General features: G+C 39.4%; 1 protein-coding gene across 5 annotated transcripts in view; it reads left to right on the top strand.

The window, feature by feature from the left end:
* Nucleotides 1-17,721, top strand: part of sema4ba (sema domain, immunoglobulin domain (Ig), transmembrane domain (TM) and short cytoplasmic domain, (semaphorin) 4Ba) — an 86,470-nt gene that overhangs the window by 49,512 nt on the left and 19,237 nt on the right. For 4 of the 5 annotated variants that reach the window (XM_039807741.1, XM_039807740.1, XM_039807739.1 and 1 more), the window contains exon 2: nucleotides 16,546-16,946. In XM_039807741.1, coding sequence (XP_039663675.1) covers nucleotides 16,829-16,946 — 118 coding nt within the window. In that variant the 5' untranslated portion in view covers nucleotides 16,546-16,828. Of the gene's footprint in view, nucleotides 1-125; nucleotides 147-16,545; nucleotides 16,947-17,721 lie in introns of those variants that run through there. The other variant, XM_039807743.1, reaches the window with a different exon arrangement.

The raw sequence follows: 17,721 nt of genomic DNA, 5'->3' as shown, positions 1-17,721 counted from the left end.
ACAAGCGTAAAGGATTTTCTTTTTTGAATTTCCGGTTTCCACTCAGGTTTTTTTTATGCACAAATTGAAAGTAAATAAAACAGGTGGTTGGAAACCCACCTGTTGACACAGCTCCTCAACATGCTCAACAAACTTCCAACAGAAATGTAAGTAAAAAGTAGTTTTCATGAATTTTTGAGAATGGTTGATTTTTCCACAACGGGGTGGTATATTATCTCATTTGTGACAGAGAGAGTCTTTGTTTTATGGCCTGGTATATAGAGATTCATCTGTCTGCTGTAGGAGAAAAGCCTGTCTGTGCTGACCTTGGCCTGCTGTTTTCTTTTGGTTTGATCCACAAAGAAAACAGCTGGCAGTTGCATTCTGGATACCGGCGGCCTTGACAATGAACTGCCTGTATGATGCTGTCAGAAAAGCTTTGGCCCGTTGGTAAAGCATGGTGCCTGTAATATCAATAACTCAAATCCAGACTTCTTTGTAAAACTATATTTCATAACATGGTGACAGTCACTTGCAGAGAAAGCCTGAGTATATCAGTGTACAGAGTTAAACTGGAACGCTGAAACATTCCTTTCTTGAGTGAATATTTATCCGATGCAGTGTTGTTCTACATCAAGTCTGCTGAAACAACGTGATATCATGACTTCGCGTAAACATACATGCCACTTTCCTAAAGCCAAGTGGCTTGTTATCTGTATGCATTTTGAGCTATCTGCGTGTATGTCTACGCTCTATACAGCGGATGGCAGTCTGCAACATCACAGCGTAAACATATTATAACATACAGTATTTTACCCATCCTCCACCCTGACCAACCTCCCTACACGGATTTTTGCCCTTTCATACTACTCGCTACGGCGTCAATTCACATGCAAGGTAATGTAAGTCAATGGAGGCCAAACGGCGTTGAAAATTGCGCAAAAAAAAGAGTATGCGTCTTGATAACACGCCAATAATGGCATACGAATTGGCGTGTCATACATACGCCACTTCATGAGATCAGTCTGGCTCAAAGGAATATACACAAAAGGATGAAATTATGCTTTTGTGTAAAGCAGCCTTAAAGCAGTGGGCAACCTGTTGCAGATTACTACATCTGTTCAGAGGAGAAAAGACAAAAAATAAATAAATCATACTATCGTTTTATCACCGCTTAATCCCCTATGCTGGCCCCATATGCACAGGTTTCCATTTTGTAAGCATATCCCAAGGGCTTTTTCTCAGCATTAGGCTTCCCTGCTACTCTTCTTCTTCATCTGTTTATATAGTTAGGTTGACTTTCTCCCTGTGTGTGTGTGTGTGTGTGTGTGTGTGTGTGTGTGTGTGTGTGTGTGTGTGTGTGTGTGTGTGTGTGTGTGTGTGTGTGTGTGTGTGTGTGTGTGTGTGTGTGTGTGTGTGTGTGTGTGAGAGATTTTCCTTTTTGATTTCCTTTTTTTTTGCCCTCCATATGGTTTGATGTCACAAATGTAAGTTTAGTTTTCACGCCAATAACACAAGTTTAAACAACCTTTGTGTGCAATTACAGGCAAGAATTTACATGATAAGTGCATAGCTTTGAATTGGATGTAATACTGTTATTTCTCTCAAGAAATTTAAGGTGTGTTTTTAAACTTTAGCTAAAATATTGCGTGCTGCCTTCCAAGACAAGAGCTATGCTTACTGCAGTAACGCAATATATATTTAAAAACAGCTAGTACTGTCTAGTGTTGTATCTCCTATCTTACTCTGCAAAACCGAAAAAATATATATAAACAGTTGTAGAAACCTGCACACAATATTCAGTTGCCATCAAATTAGTCAATCATTTCTAGAAAAGAAAGCTCTTACTCAAAAATGTTGCTTAAAAAAGTACAATCTGTTAACTTAAAGCCATCTCTGCTGTGTTTATCAAGCTTCATTGATAATGTTTCACATCCTGTTAAATTAGGGAATGGTCAGAATGACACTGACCACAAGGTATTGCACTGGAGCTTTTGAGCATATCGCATGATCCTCATCAGCAGTTTGCCCAGTTGTCATGGAATTGTAGATGTTGAAATTTCCATTTCTGAGCACTTTAAGGTCTTCTCTTCCCTGTTGGTCTAAAAGTTGAGATTTAAAGTTAATGTTTGAACTTCAAAAAAGCAGTTGACAAAATCATCCCAAAGGTCTATTTAGTAGCTGTTCTGGACCTTTCAATCATATCCCATGATCTTTAGATCTTATAATTTTATCTGACTTTGTTTCTGTTTGTGCTGACAAAATAGAGTGAGAAAAGGGTTAATAGCTGAGGCAGAGGAGGGGTGGGCTGTGGAGTGGCCAGCCACTTGTAACCTAAAGGTTAAATACAGGCCTTCAGGGAGTCCTATTACTGTGTACTCACTGATGGGAACTCTGCAAACATGCATTCTGGGAGCACAGCGGGCTCCTCTGTTTATTCCCAGTCCAGCACTGTGCCACAATGTGGGAAATGACTGTGGACATGGAACGTAGCCAGATCTCTGTATTTACTCTAGTGTCTCACAGACCCTCAGATCTGCCTTTTAACCCGGCAAAAAAGGCAGGGTTCATACATATTTATACATATATAACACATCACATATGTATGAAGCACGCCGGGGCCCTGCCTTGTTCTCGCAGCGTCTTATTTTAACCGTACATAAGCCTGTGAAACAGATTTGGAAAACCATGTGGAGTATTTTTACATATATGTCAGCGTTTCTTATGTGTTGGTGTGAGAATCGCAAAATTGTCTTTTCGGGGTGTGTTTCCATCCCCCTTCACCTCACACCTGTTCCTCTTGCATGTTATAGGTTTAATAATAAAGTTCTATTTTAATCCTCGTAGCTATGTGTATTTCTGCACCCCTGACACTGAACTTAAGGGACGGCTATAAGTTGCCACACACAGCAAAACGTGCATCAGGCTGTTGTTAGTGGTCAGATGTTTGTGTGCCTCCTGACATGAGTGCGCGAGTAGGATTGATTAATGGGATCCCCCTCTAACCGAGCCTTGTTTAGCGGCCTTACCCTCCCCCACCGCTGTCATTTGATATCTCTGAGCATTCAAGGTTGTGCCCTTTACTCTGCTAATGGTGCTACTGACCCCAGACATTCCTGCCGTCACTCTCTGATCACGGATGTCTAATTGCCTCACTGTAATTAACCTGTACTATTTTTTATATACTGATGTACAGTACCATCCTTTACTAAGAAGTAGGTTGCAGTGAGATATTTGATGCATGTGACTGGTTGGTTGAATTACACACTTTTGACTCTTCTGACTGACAAAGTTGTTCTTCTGTAACCTTGGACACAAATAGTGCTGGGTGTGTCGCATGCTTTTCAGTCAGACATTCTTGCTGAAAGTTATGAATGAGAAATGTGCAAAGGAAGATGACACAAAGGAGACATGATGCTGCTATTTAGTCATTTCGCGCTCTGCTAAGATCCATCAACAGTGCATGGGGAGGTGAGCGTGCACCTTTTATTCCTCAAGTACGCTCCTCACTTTAATGGTTTGGAAGTATGTAATGCAACCTGCTCTGGTCTGTGTTTTCTGCTTGGTGTCCCCCCTCGTTGATGTAGCCCAGAGTTGAAATGCTATGCATCTAATCACCCCAAAGTCAAACCTTTTTTTTATGGTAAAGCATGGAAAATAGCCAAGTGTTTGGTGTCCATGTGACACGAGGGGTCAGTATACCTTATCAAAAGTGCCTGTTAGTTCGTCGAACAGCGTCTGAAACTCCCTCGACCCCACACCTCACTGATGTCAGAATAGGGGAGGCAGCATCCAACAATTTTTGTAACTTTATAACAAAATCAAACCCACTTAATGCAGAAATTGGCCAGTTGTGCTGACGGGAGAAATGAAGCAGGGTTTTAACTTGTCATGTCTCATAAGGCTTTTCTTGTGGTCTTCGAGTTTGGCCTTTTAGAACTAAGGACTTTTGCCTTTAGATATGGTTGGACGACACATCGTACAAACTATTATGATTCAAGCATACCCCAGTCTTGATTAGCACAGTAGGAGCAAAAATATACGGTTTTCTTTTTAAAATCTTGTACAGATGGATCATTGACACAGTAACATAATCTCTTTCCCTCAATGCTTATGCCTCTAGTCCAAGAGATAGAAATAGAGATAGAGGAAGGGGGTTAACTGTAACAGAGACCACAGGACAGCAGCAGACTAAAAGCTTCCTGTGGCAGAACAGAGTGTAAGCCAGACCTGGCAGACAGGCTGGCAGGGCAGATGTTTTAGGTGAGAGGCACAGTAGATAGCACCGTCTGAATAATTCATCAGATGGGATTGAAGATGTGATATATTAAGACACAGCACACAAGCCATCTTATGGCCTCTTTCAGCACTTTTTGTGCAGTGTGAGTGTCTGCAGGGCTCAGATCCCTCTGCATCTCTGCTTTCTTTCTGGCAGTTATCCACCAGAGTCTGGGCAGTTGAGGAGACAGTTATAGATGAGCTGGCTCTGGGTCTAGCGAAGCCTCCAGACATCTGGACTGGATGAAGCTGTTCAGCATGCAGGTGCAGTTTAAGCTCACAGGAACTAATGCTGTTGATGCTTTTTTTTTCTTTTAAATATGACTTCTGCTGTGGTCAGTGGGTCTTACTGGTTTAGGTAATGGAGAGAGGATACACTTACTAGCCCTATAACAATATTTTATCTCGTCTGCCTCTACATTGACAGAGAATATGTGCTGTGTATGAAAAACAATAATCTAAACGTCTTTCTGTTTCTTAACTAAACAATACTACACAAAGCTTCCCTTGCATAGCAATGGATTAAAAGTTACTGTCAGTTCAGAGAAAAGTGTTCACTGTCTGAATTCTGGCCTCTGTATTTTTCCACTTTTCCTTATGTTTAGTTTGTGATGCAAGCTAAACAAGTCATATTTATTCTGTCCCTGCTCATGGGTCAAATCACTGACCTTTCATCTTATAGTTTATAAATAATGTGATGAATCACTCGCTGCATAACGTCGGAGCACAGCATGAGCTACCAAGCAGCCTTTTGTGTTTGTAGGAATTGAGTGACTGTGAGACATACGAAAGTAGATAATTGCCAACATGACTTAACTTTTTTTTTTAAACATTTCTTTTTTTTCTGATATCAGTCTAACCCTTTTGGATTACAGATTTTATTTCTAAACTACATCTGAAAGTAAAATTATTTTTCATTATTAACTGTAAAATTTTGAAATATACTACTTTTCTTTGTGTGTTTGCAAGATGATTGACCAGGCCTTAACGCTATAAGTTGTGAAAGTAGGTTAAGATGTCTAAGGACATGTCACGGACTCTGATATCACAGTGAAGAGGCTCAGCTTTCTAGTAACACATCATTTCATCTCCATCTCCCCATGACATCAGCTCCCACCTACACGCATCCCGCTGTGGGGGCCTGGGCGCTGTATGGACGTGTCAGGGCTCTGATTGCATCTCAGACGCACATTAGTGTTGGCTTTTCACTGCAAGCAAAAGAGGTACATGAACTTTAAGGGTCCTTTTGAAGTGCTAAACACTTTCTGTCTTAACAAACTCTTAACTAACAGCTTTGCACTAACAATGTCATGAACTGTGGTCTGATTTAGTTTTTAGTAATTATTACTTCCCAACCATTTTACTTCCGTAGAATAAACTTATTTATACCACCTGCACAGCAATTTAATGTGATATAGGATATCTGCCTGTATACCTGCAGCCAAGCACACTGAACTCTGTCATCTGATAGGTTGCTAATCCCCTTATTATGCTTGTCTGGTTAAATAGAACAGTCAGTCAGCCATTAAATCATCTAGCCGAGGGATCAATGTGGGCCCCATAATTTTGCTGTGCGCTAGGCTGTGTACAGTGTGATTTGAAAGGAAAATGGAAAAGGGCACAGGAAAAAAGTACAAACATGTAAAATTAGATCTAAACTGAGCAATGCTAGCTTGACAAATTTGCCCTTGAGTGACTGCATTAGCATGGTCTATAGGGGGATACTCTTGAGTGACAAGAGTTTGCCTCCCCCGTATGGTTTACCACATACGCTGCCCTCATAGGTCAAATCTGGTCGTCTTGGATGTTGGATGTCAATGATTGGAATTTATCCCAAATATCAGTGTGCTAAAGGATTCACAAGATGGCTTGGATGACTGGGATACCAAGGCCTAAGTGACTCCTGAGGACTTGGAGTGAGGAATGTGCAGCCCGCTATTGATCTTTACTAAGTGAGGTCACTGCATGTGGGGGGCAGCTGCCCCACTCTCAGACCCCACATAAAGGGGACAGACTACTCCCATGAATAAATAAATAGGTCAAATAAAGAGGATTTGTCTTATATTTGATATCAACTTTTAAGATATGTTGAGGATTGTAGCCAGAGATGAGAAGCAGATGAACCAGTACAACACCAGGGTCTAAGAAAGCAAATTGTCTGTACTTTATGTGTGCCTCAGGATCAGTTGTTCATCATTTGTATACTCTATATCATAAACTAGAGTATCGGCTGGTCTTTGTATTGTTATCAGATATTTGATTTGTGTTCAAATGTGTTCCAAGAGCAATACATGCCATCTGCATCCCTTAAAATGTTTTTTATGTAATGTGATTATAAAGGAAGATAATTCTATGTCAATGGCATGTTAAGAGTTGTGTATACTTAAATGAAATTTCTGAAATATGCAAATAATCAAACCAAGTTAGAGACCTATCATTAATATTTGTTAATTCATATTTTAAAAAAAAACAACCAAACAAACAAGAAGTACAAATTTCACTTTGCTCCTTGTAGTCTTGCAAGGCGTGCTAGGCACTTGCTTAAGCTCGGGGCATAGTAAATCAAATTTACTTAGCACACAACTGGATTAGCCTTTAAACAGTTCTCACCGGTGTCATTTAAAATGGGCTGTACAATAGATGATTAAAGAGTGAACATGAACCTGATTACACCTGCTTGGATGAACACACCACTCCCTGGGCTATCATTGATTCTTGCTTGTGATTTTAAAAAAGGGTAAAAAAAAAAACATGACAGCTGCTCTGGAAAAATCACATTTTTTTCTTAACTCTCTCTCAGTCTTTGATTGATCAATGGAATCGGTCTCAGCTGCCCAGCTTAATGGGGCTTTACAAGATTATTATTAGTGCTGAATCTATTAGTTTGTTAATTTATTAGTTGTTTGATAGAAAGTTTGTTGATTACATTTTGGGAGGCCATCACTTACCAGTTTAGAACTGCATCATTCCTCTGTACATTAAAGGTTTACTGTGGAGTTTTTGACCCTTAAGTAGCGCAATGGAGCCATTTTTCTATGAGTAGGTCCCGGTTTTGTTTGTCTTGCACATAAGGACCCACATGATGACGCACATGCGTGCACACCTGCATGGGGGGGAGGCAATTCATATCCTGCCAATGGTGTCACACTATTCCACTGATCTACCTCTCCTTTAACGCCTAAAATGGGCTTCACAAGTGTTTTATGAGGAAGGAAATGCATTTATCACATTTGTTAGAGCTCAAAGATACACATAATGCATTTTGGTGAGTAACACTGTAAACAACTTTTATTTGTTTACATAACTCCACAGTACACCTCCACAGTAAGACTTATGAAACCTCAAACAGCGAGTCACCTACTGGTTTGATCTTGAGGGTTACGACGTGCTTCGTAGACTCAAAAAAAACTCTTGAGTCAAGTTTATGGCGGGTCTATGGTTTGCGCCGTTGATGGGCATGTGGAGAAGCGGACATTCTGAGCCTTTTATCGGTCTCACACAGTGATGGATGTGTGCAGCTCTTTGCCCAATGGCCCATAGCCTGAGCTTCTGTCTAAGCCTCTAAGCTACTGGAATGCGTGCAGCTTCTTGCTGTGGACATCAAGGGAGAACAGCCACGCCGCTTTGTTTACAGCCTTTCATGGATGCCACACCAGCCTAATCAATTTCGAAGAGGATAAATATTTCAATGCATTGTTGGACATTGAATGGTTCATACATTCACATGGGCAGCAAATATTAATGCAGCACAATAGCTACTTTTCAGTTGACTTCTCCAAAAGATACAGGTGCGTAGTATTTGTGTTAAAATATTCTAAACTCAAACTTTAAGCACATTCTAGCCTAATTATATAATACAATAATATAATTTTTTTTGTGTTTGACATTTAGGGTAATTACACATGAACATATTTTAACAACAACCTCTGCATACTGTAGTTTTGTATCATCGACTTATCTATTCTAACAAATCAAGTTAGTGAAGGTAAACAAGATCAAGCGAGATAAAGCACCTCAGGTCAATGCTGTGTTATCAGTACTCGCTCTATCAGGATCAGTATTTCACTCCAGATACAGACAGAATTATATGGCAAACAAGTGGGGATATTTTAAATGGGAGTGAGTGTTTCAACAGGCCTGACCTACTTACAGCAGCAAGGGCTGAAACAGCTCCTCACCTGTGTCTGGCAGACGCCAGGACCCCTCATAAAAAACACAGGCCCCTCGATATCTTGAATAGTACACTGAACAATATTATATTGTTGTTTTTTATGTCTCACAACCTTGATGAATTTGTTGCCTTTACTGGACTGGAATGCATATGGTTTCACTTTCTCTGCCTGGCTACTGTATGTGATACTAAAACTCTTGCTTATTTTTAACGAATGCTCTCAGTAGCAGGACAACCACTCTATAAACAGTAATGGATATAATATGCAAGATAGAATTGATCCGAGACCTGAAGCTAGTAATATTGGTTACTGCCCGCACTTGAGTTGGGCCAAGTTCAGTGTGTTACCAGTTAGTAAAACTCTCTTTGTTTAAAAATCTACCTTTTGGCACCTGATTATTGAGCAACAGCTTTTGACTATCTAAACAAAATGTTACCTTGAATGCATTTTAAATGTTATTTTTTCTTAAAGGTCAGTGTGAAGTCGGCAACCTATTAGCCATTCTGAAAGCATTTGCTCCATGTGTGCAATGGAAAAGAGAAATGGAAAAACAGTTACACTGTAATTTCATTGCAAGAGATTCATACTTATATCTCATCACCAACATTGTAAATGTAGTATTAGTTTTCAGCAGAAGACTTTGACATAGGAAAGATGACAAAAATGTCACCCTGATCCTAATACTGCAGCGTAAACGTGCAAGATGATAATTGTTAACTTTGCTCATGAGCATTACGGTGTTGACAGCAGAGACTGATTTGAATTTTCCAGCTGCAGCTGAGGGTGTGAGATATTTAATTAATCTTGCACAATAAATGCATATACCAATGCCTAAACTATGCTGTTAAATGAGTCTTTGAGCAACAACTGCAGCTGGAAGATGAAGCCACAACTTTAACTTAGTTATCAGTGAAATATTGTTTTATTTCACTTTAAATACAAAAGTGTATAAAGATTCAAGCACTGGCATTACTTACAGAGCACTTGTGTTCACCCTTTTTATAAGCAATATTTATTACAGTGCAAATATTTATTATAGTATAAACAATTGTGGTGTAAGCAGCAGCAGTGGCCTGTAGTATGGCTCTTGCTTTGGTGCTCCAGCCAATGTCAGAATATGTTATGTAGCCCAGTAAAGAAGAAAGTATTTCTATGGGGGTTGCAGATATAATTATTGAATGTCAACCTCAAAATCATTTCAACTTTTGACCACTGAATTTGTAGAATATTTGTCAGCTTATCATACACTGCATATGCTCAGGATGGACTGAGCGTTCAAAATGCTTCAGATGGATGGATAAAGAAGAGGAGAGATTTTTCATCATTCCAGTAAAAAGTGTCTGGAAGGTGTATCAAATGATAAAACTCTGGATACTCTCAAACTTATAGGTGTTCCTTTTCCTCAGCAAAGGGTGTGACAACAGTAAAACAGACTGTAGAAAAGAAATAGGCCATCTCAGCAAGATCAACAGGGCAGGCTGCTTCCTAAAAGTGGATCAGCTTTCACTGGATTGTTGAAAGCTGAAAAGAGTGCAGATAGAGAGAAAAGTAAAATTTTCTGCCAGTTTCTCCCCGATCCCTCAGTGTTTACCATGTTTGAGGGTTCATTAATGACAACACATGAATAGTTTTAATCCAGGTTTATGCCCTGTGTGATGTGTTTTGACAGGGAGATTTGGCTTGAGTACCAGGAATAAAAGGGCACTAAGCCAATATAGGCAAATGATTCTCTCACACAGTTATAAAGATCTCATTGAACCTAGTATTTTTCTGGTGATATTAGTCACTCTCCGGTGATTTCCATCTCCATCGTATCAATGAATACATTTTGAGTTTGATGAGGTGACTAGAAGTACTTATTATCACCTTCAGAAAGGAAAAATGTGCCATTGCCTTTTCATTTGCTTCTCTGTCGTCCTTTCTCCTTTGAGTATTAATGCACTTTTCTGTCTCTTGTAGAGCCCCTACTGCTCTTTTTTCACCCACTTCGGCCTTGATAGTGATAGCAGGCCCGGCGACAGACCCAGCTCTGCTGTTTTACATTTCATCAGCAAGCTGCTTCTGCTGGCTCCACATCTGTTATGGAAATTTGCACAAAGCTGAAATGGAATGAAATGGAATATCATTTCAAATATTTTCACTTCCAAAACCGGGTTGATTTAGGCACTTGTAAAGGTTTCAAAGATATAGGTGATGAAATATGCTCATCCACTTTCACAGCCATATATTACTCTAATCTATCAATACATTCTTAGTGCCTGATAGCTTCAAAATTGGGATGTTTTAAGAAGTCAACGCTTGTGATAAAATTCACAACCTCTGACCGTGTGTCACAAGCCCCAGAGGAGAAGCAAGCTTGATGAATTTAACTCTCCTGAACCTTAAGTTCAAAATGTCCCCTATTTCTGTTCAATAGTTTAATAAGATTTTAATTAGGCAATTAAAAGTCTTTGGAATGGCATATGGTCATAATTACTGCTGTATGGTTCACTCAGGGATGAATGAGTCATTAATTACTCTTAGCTGGGTCTGGGGATTGGACTTAAAATGTGTCGAGCAGGAAAGAGAGGGTATTTCTTCAGACTTCAGTCACCTAATCAGAAATACAGACTTCTGAATTTCTATTAACTGGGGAACTGGGTTGGGTCACACCGGTTATTCGTGAATCCATTACTACTGTAGGTTTGTGTGTAAAGTCCTTCCTAAGTTTTAAAGAAGAAATGTATCTAATCAGGTTGCACCATTGTAATGTAAGAAATGAGATAGCTAGTAAATACTTTAGTAATGTGTCAATCTGTTACTAGGAAACATTTTTTAGCACACCCAAAACTATGTACACAGGAAGCCACGGTTTTACTTGCGCACATAATATATTAAACTTACCTGCTAATCCTTTGTAAGTTTAGGTATTACTTTGTTTTATTTCTATTTGTATATATGAATAAATCTATGTTTCACAATTGGTCAACTTCATGCAGTTTGAGGATGAGAGGGACATATCTGATTATGCTTAACTAGTTGATTTGGTCATTTAGTTAAATGTTATTAGCATGACATTTGGAAGTATTCTGTGTTATTTTTGTGAAATTTTAAAGTTAAAATCTTTCCAGTTTACAACATTACTAAACGGAACTTTATCAAGTGTCAGCCAAGTCATACATGTCGACAATATTTTAGATGACCTCTTTTACTCTTCAGTTTAAACGGATCATATATTAGCAAGCTAATTAGTTTTGTCAGTAAGTCAATTTTTTGCAGTTATACTACAGTCATACTATACGGCGTAAATTCACACGCAATCGCATGGTAATGTAAGTCAAGGGAGGCCAAACGGCGTTGATAAACATGCTAAAAAGCGAGTATGCGTCTTGATAACACGCCCAAAATGGCATACGAATTGGCGTGTCATACATACGCCACTTCATGAGATCCGTCTGTTCACCTGATACTCTTAAGGAAGTGTTGTAATGTCTTACTCATAGATGGGTATCTTTGGATCTGGATGAGTAGTTGCAAAATAACCTGAGAGGCAGTAGGACCGGTGCAGAACTGTGTCAACACTACTCCCACATCGTCCACATGGTGAATCAGCCACTCTGTCCATATGTGCAGGCGTGCTCCTCCATTAAAGCCTCTCCTGACAGATGATGTCCTCCACATTTAACATCTGCTTCTTCACACATTTGAGAGTCCTTCAGCAGCGTGGAGGTGTCAAGGGGGCAAGAGGGGAAACATTGATCACAGTTTGAAGGCCACATCTGGGAGCACGTGACCTGGGTTGTCTAAGGGGTGTGAAGTGTGTGTGTGTGAAGTGTGTGTGTGTGTGTGTGTGTGTGTGTGTGTGTGTGTGTGTGTGTGTGTGTGTTTGTGTTTGTGTGCGTGCGTGCGTGCGGCTTCCTGAGATGATGGCATGCGAACAGGTCGTAGTTATCAGTCAACACTTTTCCAGTCAACAGGTTGTGTGTGGAATCCAGAGAGCCTTGACCCCTCCTACTCTACTCGGATGGCAAATGTTAATGTTGGTGCCACCTGTTTAAGCAGGATACGCAGTGCTGCTATTTATAATACTCAGAATTGTATAAGTAGTGCTGTCATTGGACAGTCTCTGCCATTCAAGGATAGTGACAGTTTAACTGTATACCAAGAGCTGTATTACAGGAAATGACTGGTAAAGAGTGCTGGAAATTTCCCTGTTTAGTTAAATATAAAACCTTTGTTGACATATTCTACTGCGAAGACTTTTTACAGTGTTGAAAATAAAATGGTTTATTCTGGTATATGAAACATTTTGAGAAAGAGTAAATTTAACTTTGCATTACAAGAACTTATTACAATATATATGAGTTGGCGATATTAGTCTAAGGGTTAGGGTTGAAGGTTTATTTGTTTAATTTATGTTGCTATTCTGGTCCCTTGATATAAATAATGGTGTCTTGTAAGCCAGTTTGGGCTGGGCATACTTTTTTGTGCATGAGGCAATAATACAATTATTATTTATTCATTCATATTCTGTAAGCTTTCAGTTTCATTTTGACGGAGTTGCCTATTTATGGGAGTTCTCTTCTTATTACAACCACATGTGTTAATGATTCAATACTTTTCTTCCTATTCCCAGTAGAGCTTCTTACTGCTTCATTTAATGGTCTCTTCCCCTCCTCAGCTAATTATTTTCACTTCATGGACTATCTGACAAAACTTGACTGACAAAACTATTGCTATTACTTATTTGGATGATGGGCTATTGAGCAAATGACTATGTCCCATCAGTCAAAATGTGACAACTTTTGTGTCACTTATTTCCCACCCATAAGCAAATCATTCAGTTTCCACTGGAGATGCCCCCCTCACTTTTCAAAGTCCTAATTTGGCAGCATGTTCCTGTGACAAGAATTGATTTTAGAGAGACTTAAACTGTATTTCAGCCTTTAAGTCTTATGCTTTATTTATCTATTTAGTTGGGTTTGTTTGGTTATTGTGGTTTGTGGAGATGTTAATCTCAGTCCATATCATTCTCTATTACTGTAATGAAACCATATGCTTTTCCAGTTGTGTGGATTATTAAGAAATGTAAGCCACATTTCTATGGTGTTGTTAGGCTCATGGAATGCACACGTTTTCATTGTGTTATTTACCACGTTCATTGGTTGAAGAACCCGAGACTTAATTGTGTCCTCCCACTAATAAATCCAAACCTATGCATTTGATTAGACCCTCAGTGTTTAATAATCTGTAAATCTGTGTTTAAAAAAATGTATTTTGCGATTCAAATTGATTTTAATTGAAATGATCTAATATCCATTTATAAAATCTACAATCGATCTATCGATTGTCAGGAAGGGTGTTAAATAACACTCCAAAGAGGCTACATTTTGGCGAGGGGAAAAACTGGCAAGGCCAATGTAAAAGGGGTCCCTTGACCTCTCACCTTAATATATCTGAATGAAATAAAATAAAAAAGATATTAATGTAACTGCTTTGGGGTCAAAATCAACATGTAACATTGATACTTTTAATAATGCACCAGGTTAGAGAGAACCTTGTACAATTGTAGAATCACTTTCATATCCAAGCAAAATTGGTTTTGCAATGAAACATCCCAAATCGACATTGAATCAGAAATTAAATCAAATCGGACAAACAGTGGTGATACCCAGACCTAGTATGCAATGATTATGTGAAACTGATCTAATAAGGCAGATATGTTGCTGGAGGGGATGTAGAAAGATACCCTGGAAAGATTTAAGAGGAGATCATAGACAGAGAGATGGGAGAGTATCATCCATAGCCAGAGCACACTATCACGTCTGTGTAGGGAGTGAAAGGAATGATTCAGTTTATGCATCATGCAGGAGAGAGCACTGAAGTGCAGAGTTGCATATAGATTTCTGTGCTGTCAGAGGGACCCTTGTTCTCTCATTCACGCTGAGTCGAGCTCTCTCTACCTACCTCAGTTGGATTCAGCTTGATGCATACGGGCCTCTTTTTCTGACTGTCACACAAACACAGAATTAATGTTAGCTTCACAAGTGGTGTCTCACTTTGAAATTGTTCCACACAAAGGACGCTAATGATGCTTATGGCCACCCTCCTTGTCTGTTACATGTTACAGTCCACTGACATCCCGTCGGCTGCTGGTAGGGGGCATTGTCCCAAAAACTTCAGACTGTGACCTAGCCTGGAGTTTTAATAGCAGATCTCATAACCTTGTCTGCTTTTGTCATCATGATCATTAAGAATCACAGTCCCCTCTGCTGTAGGTTGAAATTTTTCAATCTTCAGACATCCGTGATTATATTTCCTTTTAACACCTTTTACATAGAATCTGGACTGTTTGCATCAGTGGTTAAAGGAATAATGGATTTTGATCTATTAGCTCTCCTGTTCAAATACATTTTTCAGAGACTTAAAATCAATAAAATAGCCTATTTTTTAAACAACTTAACTGAGAAGAATTATACTTAATTTTTCATTTGCTTTACAAAGAGTTATTTCTCCTTTTGGAGACTAAATTGACAGAATAGAGTATGTCTGCCTGTATTTTTCATATTCAAGTCTTGTGTGTGTAGACCTACTGCTTTAGAAATAACCATTTTTGTGTGTTGATCTCAGGCTTTTATCATGGCCTTCCTGCTCCTTCAAATGTCATCTCCCCAGCTCAGATTTGGAGATGTCTGTGTTTGCAACAAGCGTCAGACTGTTTATTGACTAAGAGTCAGGAGCCCCTTGATAGAAGCCAGGAATAGCTTCACTCGCTACATTTTTCTATTGATTGCTATACCTCACATGAAACTGAATCTCCTGTTGGTTGCATTTAATGAGGAGCTCCCTGTGGCAACAGTAATGGAGCGTTTGCAGTTGTAACTGGGATGTCTGTATTGAATTTCCCTTCACGTCTCACTACTACGTTCAGTTAATCAGCATTATTGGTTTAATAGTTGTCTTGTGGCTTTGTTCTGATGTTTTCTTAAGAATTGTTGTAGACGTTGTGGATGAATGAGTTTGCCAGTGTCAACTAACATGCAGTGATATATTGATTTGTGGAAAACTGAACAGCAGGCCTATGCAAATATTTAACCAATTTTCTGTGGCTTTGGACACTTATCTCCATAAATTCCTCTTCGCAACTGTGAGCATGCAGAACTAAAGCCCTTTATGATCTGTGGGAATTAAACTAAAGTTCATCCAAGAAAAATAGTGGGACAGAAACTCCTGTAATATGAGCCGTTATAGGAGTGTCACACCTTTTCATTCTTTAAGCTTTAACAAAGATTTCTTTTCTTTCCTGTGCATTGCACAATAGAGCAGGTACGTGCAGTTGAGATATGGAGTTTTGTAAGGTTGTTTGTCAGTAGCTGACACTATCAAATTAACCTGACCTAAGAATTGTGCTCAAACACGTCCTGCTGCAAAGCTGATTCATGTAGTATTCTGTTAATGATCACTACAGTGATACCTGTTGCTTATTCCTCTGAACAGAAACTAAAAGCAATACCACACAACCTTAGATCTGTAGTATGGAGTGGTCAAAGGTCACCTGGAGCCCCACACATGGAGAAAGTAGACTTTGATTTTACACTCAAACTGTCAATGTAATGTGGCACAATTGTTGTAGCCAGAGTTTTTGTTTTAAGATAAACACTAAGTACACTGTCAATGTCAAAGAAGGACATATTTTTTAACATATTGCCCCACTTAACACTGCAGCTGTTATTGTACAGGATGGCACTTAAATTGCACCCATTATACGGAACTAGTAGAGTTGCAACTAACAATCATTTTCATTATAGGTCCGCCAATATGTTTTTGATTAATTAATAGCTTGTGTAGTCTACGGAATGTTACAAAATAGTGAAAAAAAAACATTATAGTGTCTTAATATCTCCGAGGTCACATCCACAAATGTTTGTCTTGACTGTTTGTTTTGGCTGTTTCAGATAATTTATTATTGCATATGACAAAGAAAAGCAGTGTCTTAACGATTAATCGACTATCAGAATAGTTGCAGATTCATTTTTGAACAATCAATTAACCCACTTATCCTTCCAGATCAATAAAGAACCCCACAAGCTTGCTTATGCAAAGCACTAATGTATATGTTGTTCCTTCATCTTCACAGATCTCAGCTGAGACCCAGCGGTGCTGCGTACGCATGGAGGCTGATCGGTGGAGACTTTCTGTCTTGTTCTGAGGTCACAGGTCGTCATTCCAAACCAGCGTCATCTTCTGCAGGCCCAAAGGAGTGCTCCGACTTCCCCACAGTGCATAGGCCTTTCATTCAAGGAGCCTGGAGCTGCAGGAAAAGAGAGAGAAAATAAACAGCTTAAAAAAGACGCTTTTCATGAATTCCCCACAAACCTGAAAGGCAAATACTGCAAGTTGGCTGGCGGTCCTGAGGAGGCATGTGGACAATGAGTATGGCTTGGCTCTGTCTCGCAGCCTACACTATCCTCCTTGTTGGTTCTTTTCATACAGCTGTCACGGAAAGCGATGTCACTCCACGCCTCACCTTCCCCTACAGTAAGTTTTATTAACTTATTCACTATAGAATTATCAAGACATTGCAGTCAACTACTGTATGGGAAATTTCTTGCAGTATTTAGTCCCAAGCTTTTCTGGCACCACATGTTTATATCACTTTAATCACTTTAGTGCAAGGTAGCAGACTCATCAGGCCGTTATTTATCAGTGAAGAAAGGATGATGTGAGCTTTGGGGGTGCCTGGGGCTCCAGATGGGGCTTTGTGAGATCCTTTTGCATGAACAGCAGCACTTGGCAAACTTGCTCTCCTTTGCTCTGTGTTGTAAAGCTCCCTCAAATCACAGATTGCCAAAGGTAAAACTTTACACAGCTGTGTGATCTGGGAACTTGTATATCATGAACAGTCAACAGAAACATCCGCTGTTTTCTGTCGAACTATTTACTATGTAGTAGTTCTTGATTATTACAAGGTATACCTACATGTTCTACTCTCACATCCTGCCTGCAGGACAGATTATGTAATTCCCAGTCGTGTCCCTGTTCATTAACTCAGTTCAGTGAAACAAATCAATACACCTCACATGTGTCCATTGTAAGAGCTAAAAGGATTAAGATGGGTGAAATGGTGTTTGTTTACGCCATAATGATTTAAAGTCCATGTAAATCTGCACTGTGAATGGCAGCTCCATCAGGATGGCTCTGTTGAGTACCTACAGGTCAGACATCCTTACAAAATGAACAGGCCTATTGTGCTGTGACTTACTGAGGGCAGTCTGACATAGTCTCACAAGCACGGAGTTATTGCTCTATATAA

This window comes from Perca fluviatilis, chromosome 8 (assembly GCF_010015445.1).
Source record: "Perca fluviatilis chromosome 8, GENO_Pfluv_1.0, whole genome shotgun sequence".
NCBI classification, from domain to species: domain Eukaryota; kingdom Metazoa; phylum Chordata; class Actinopteri; order Perciformes; family Percidae; genus Perca; species Perca fluviatilis.
This window is presented reverse-complemented; position numbering and strand designations above follow the sequence as displayed.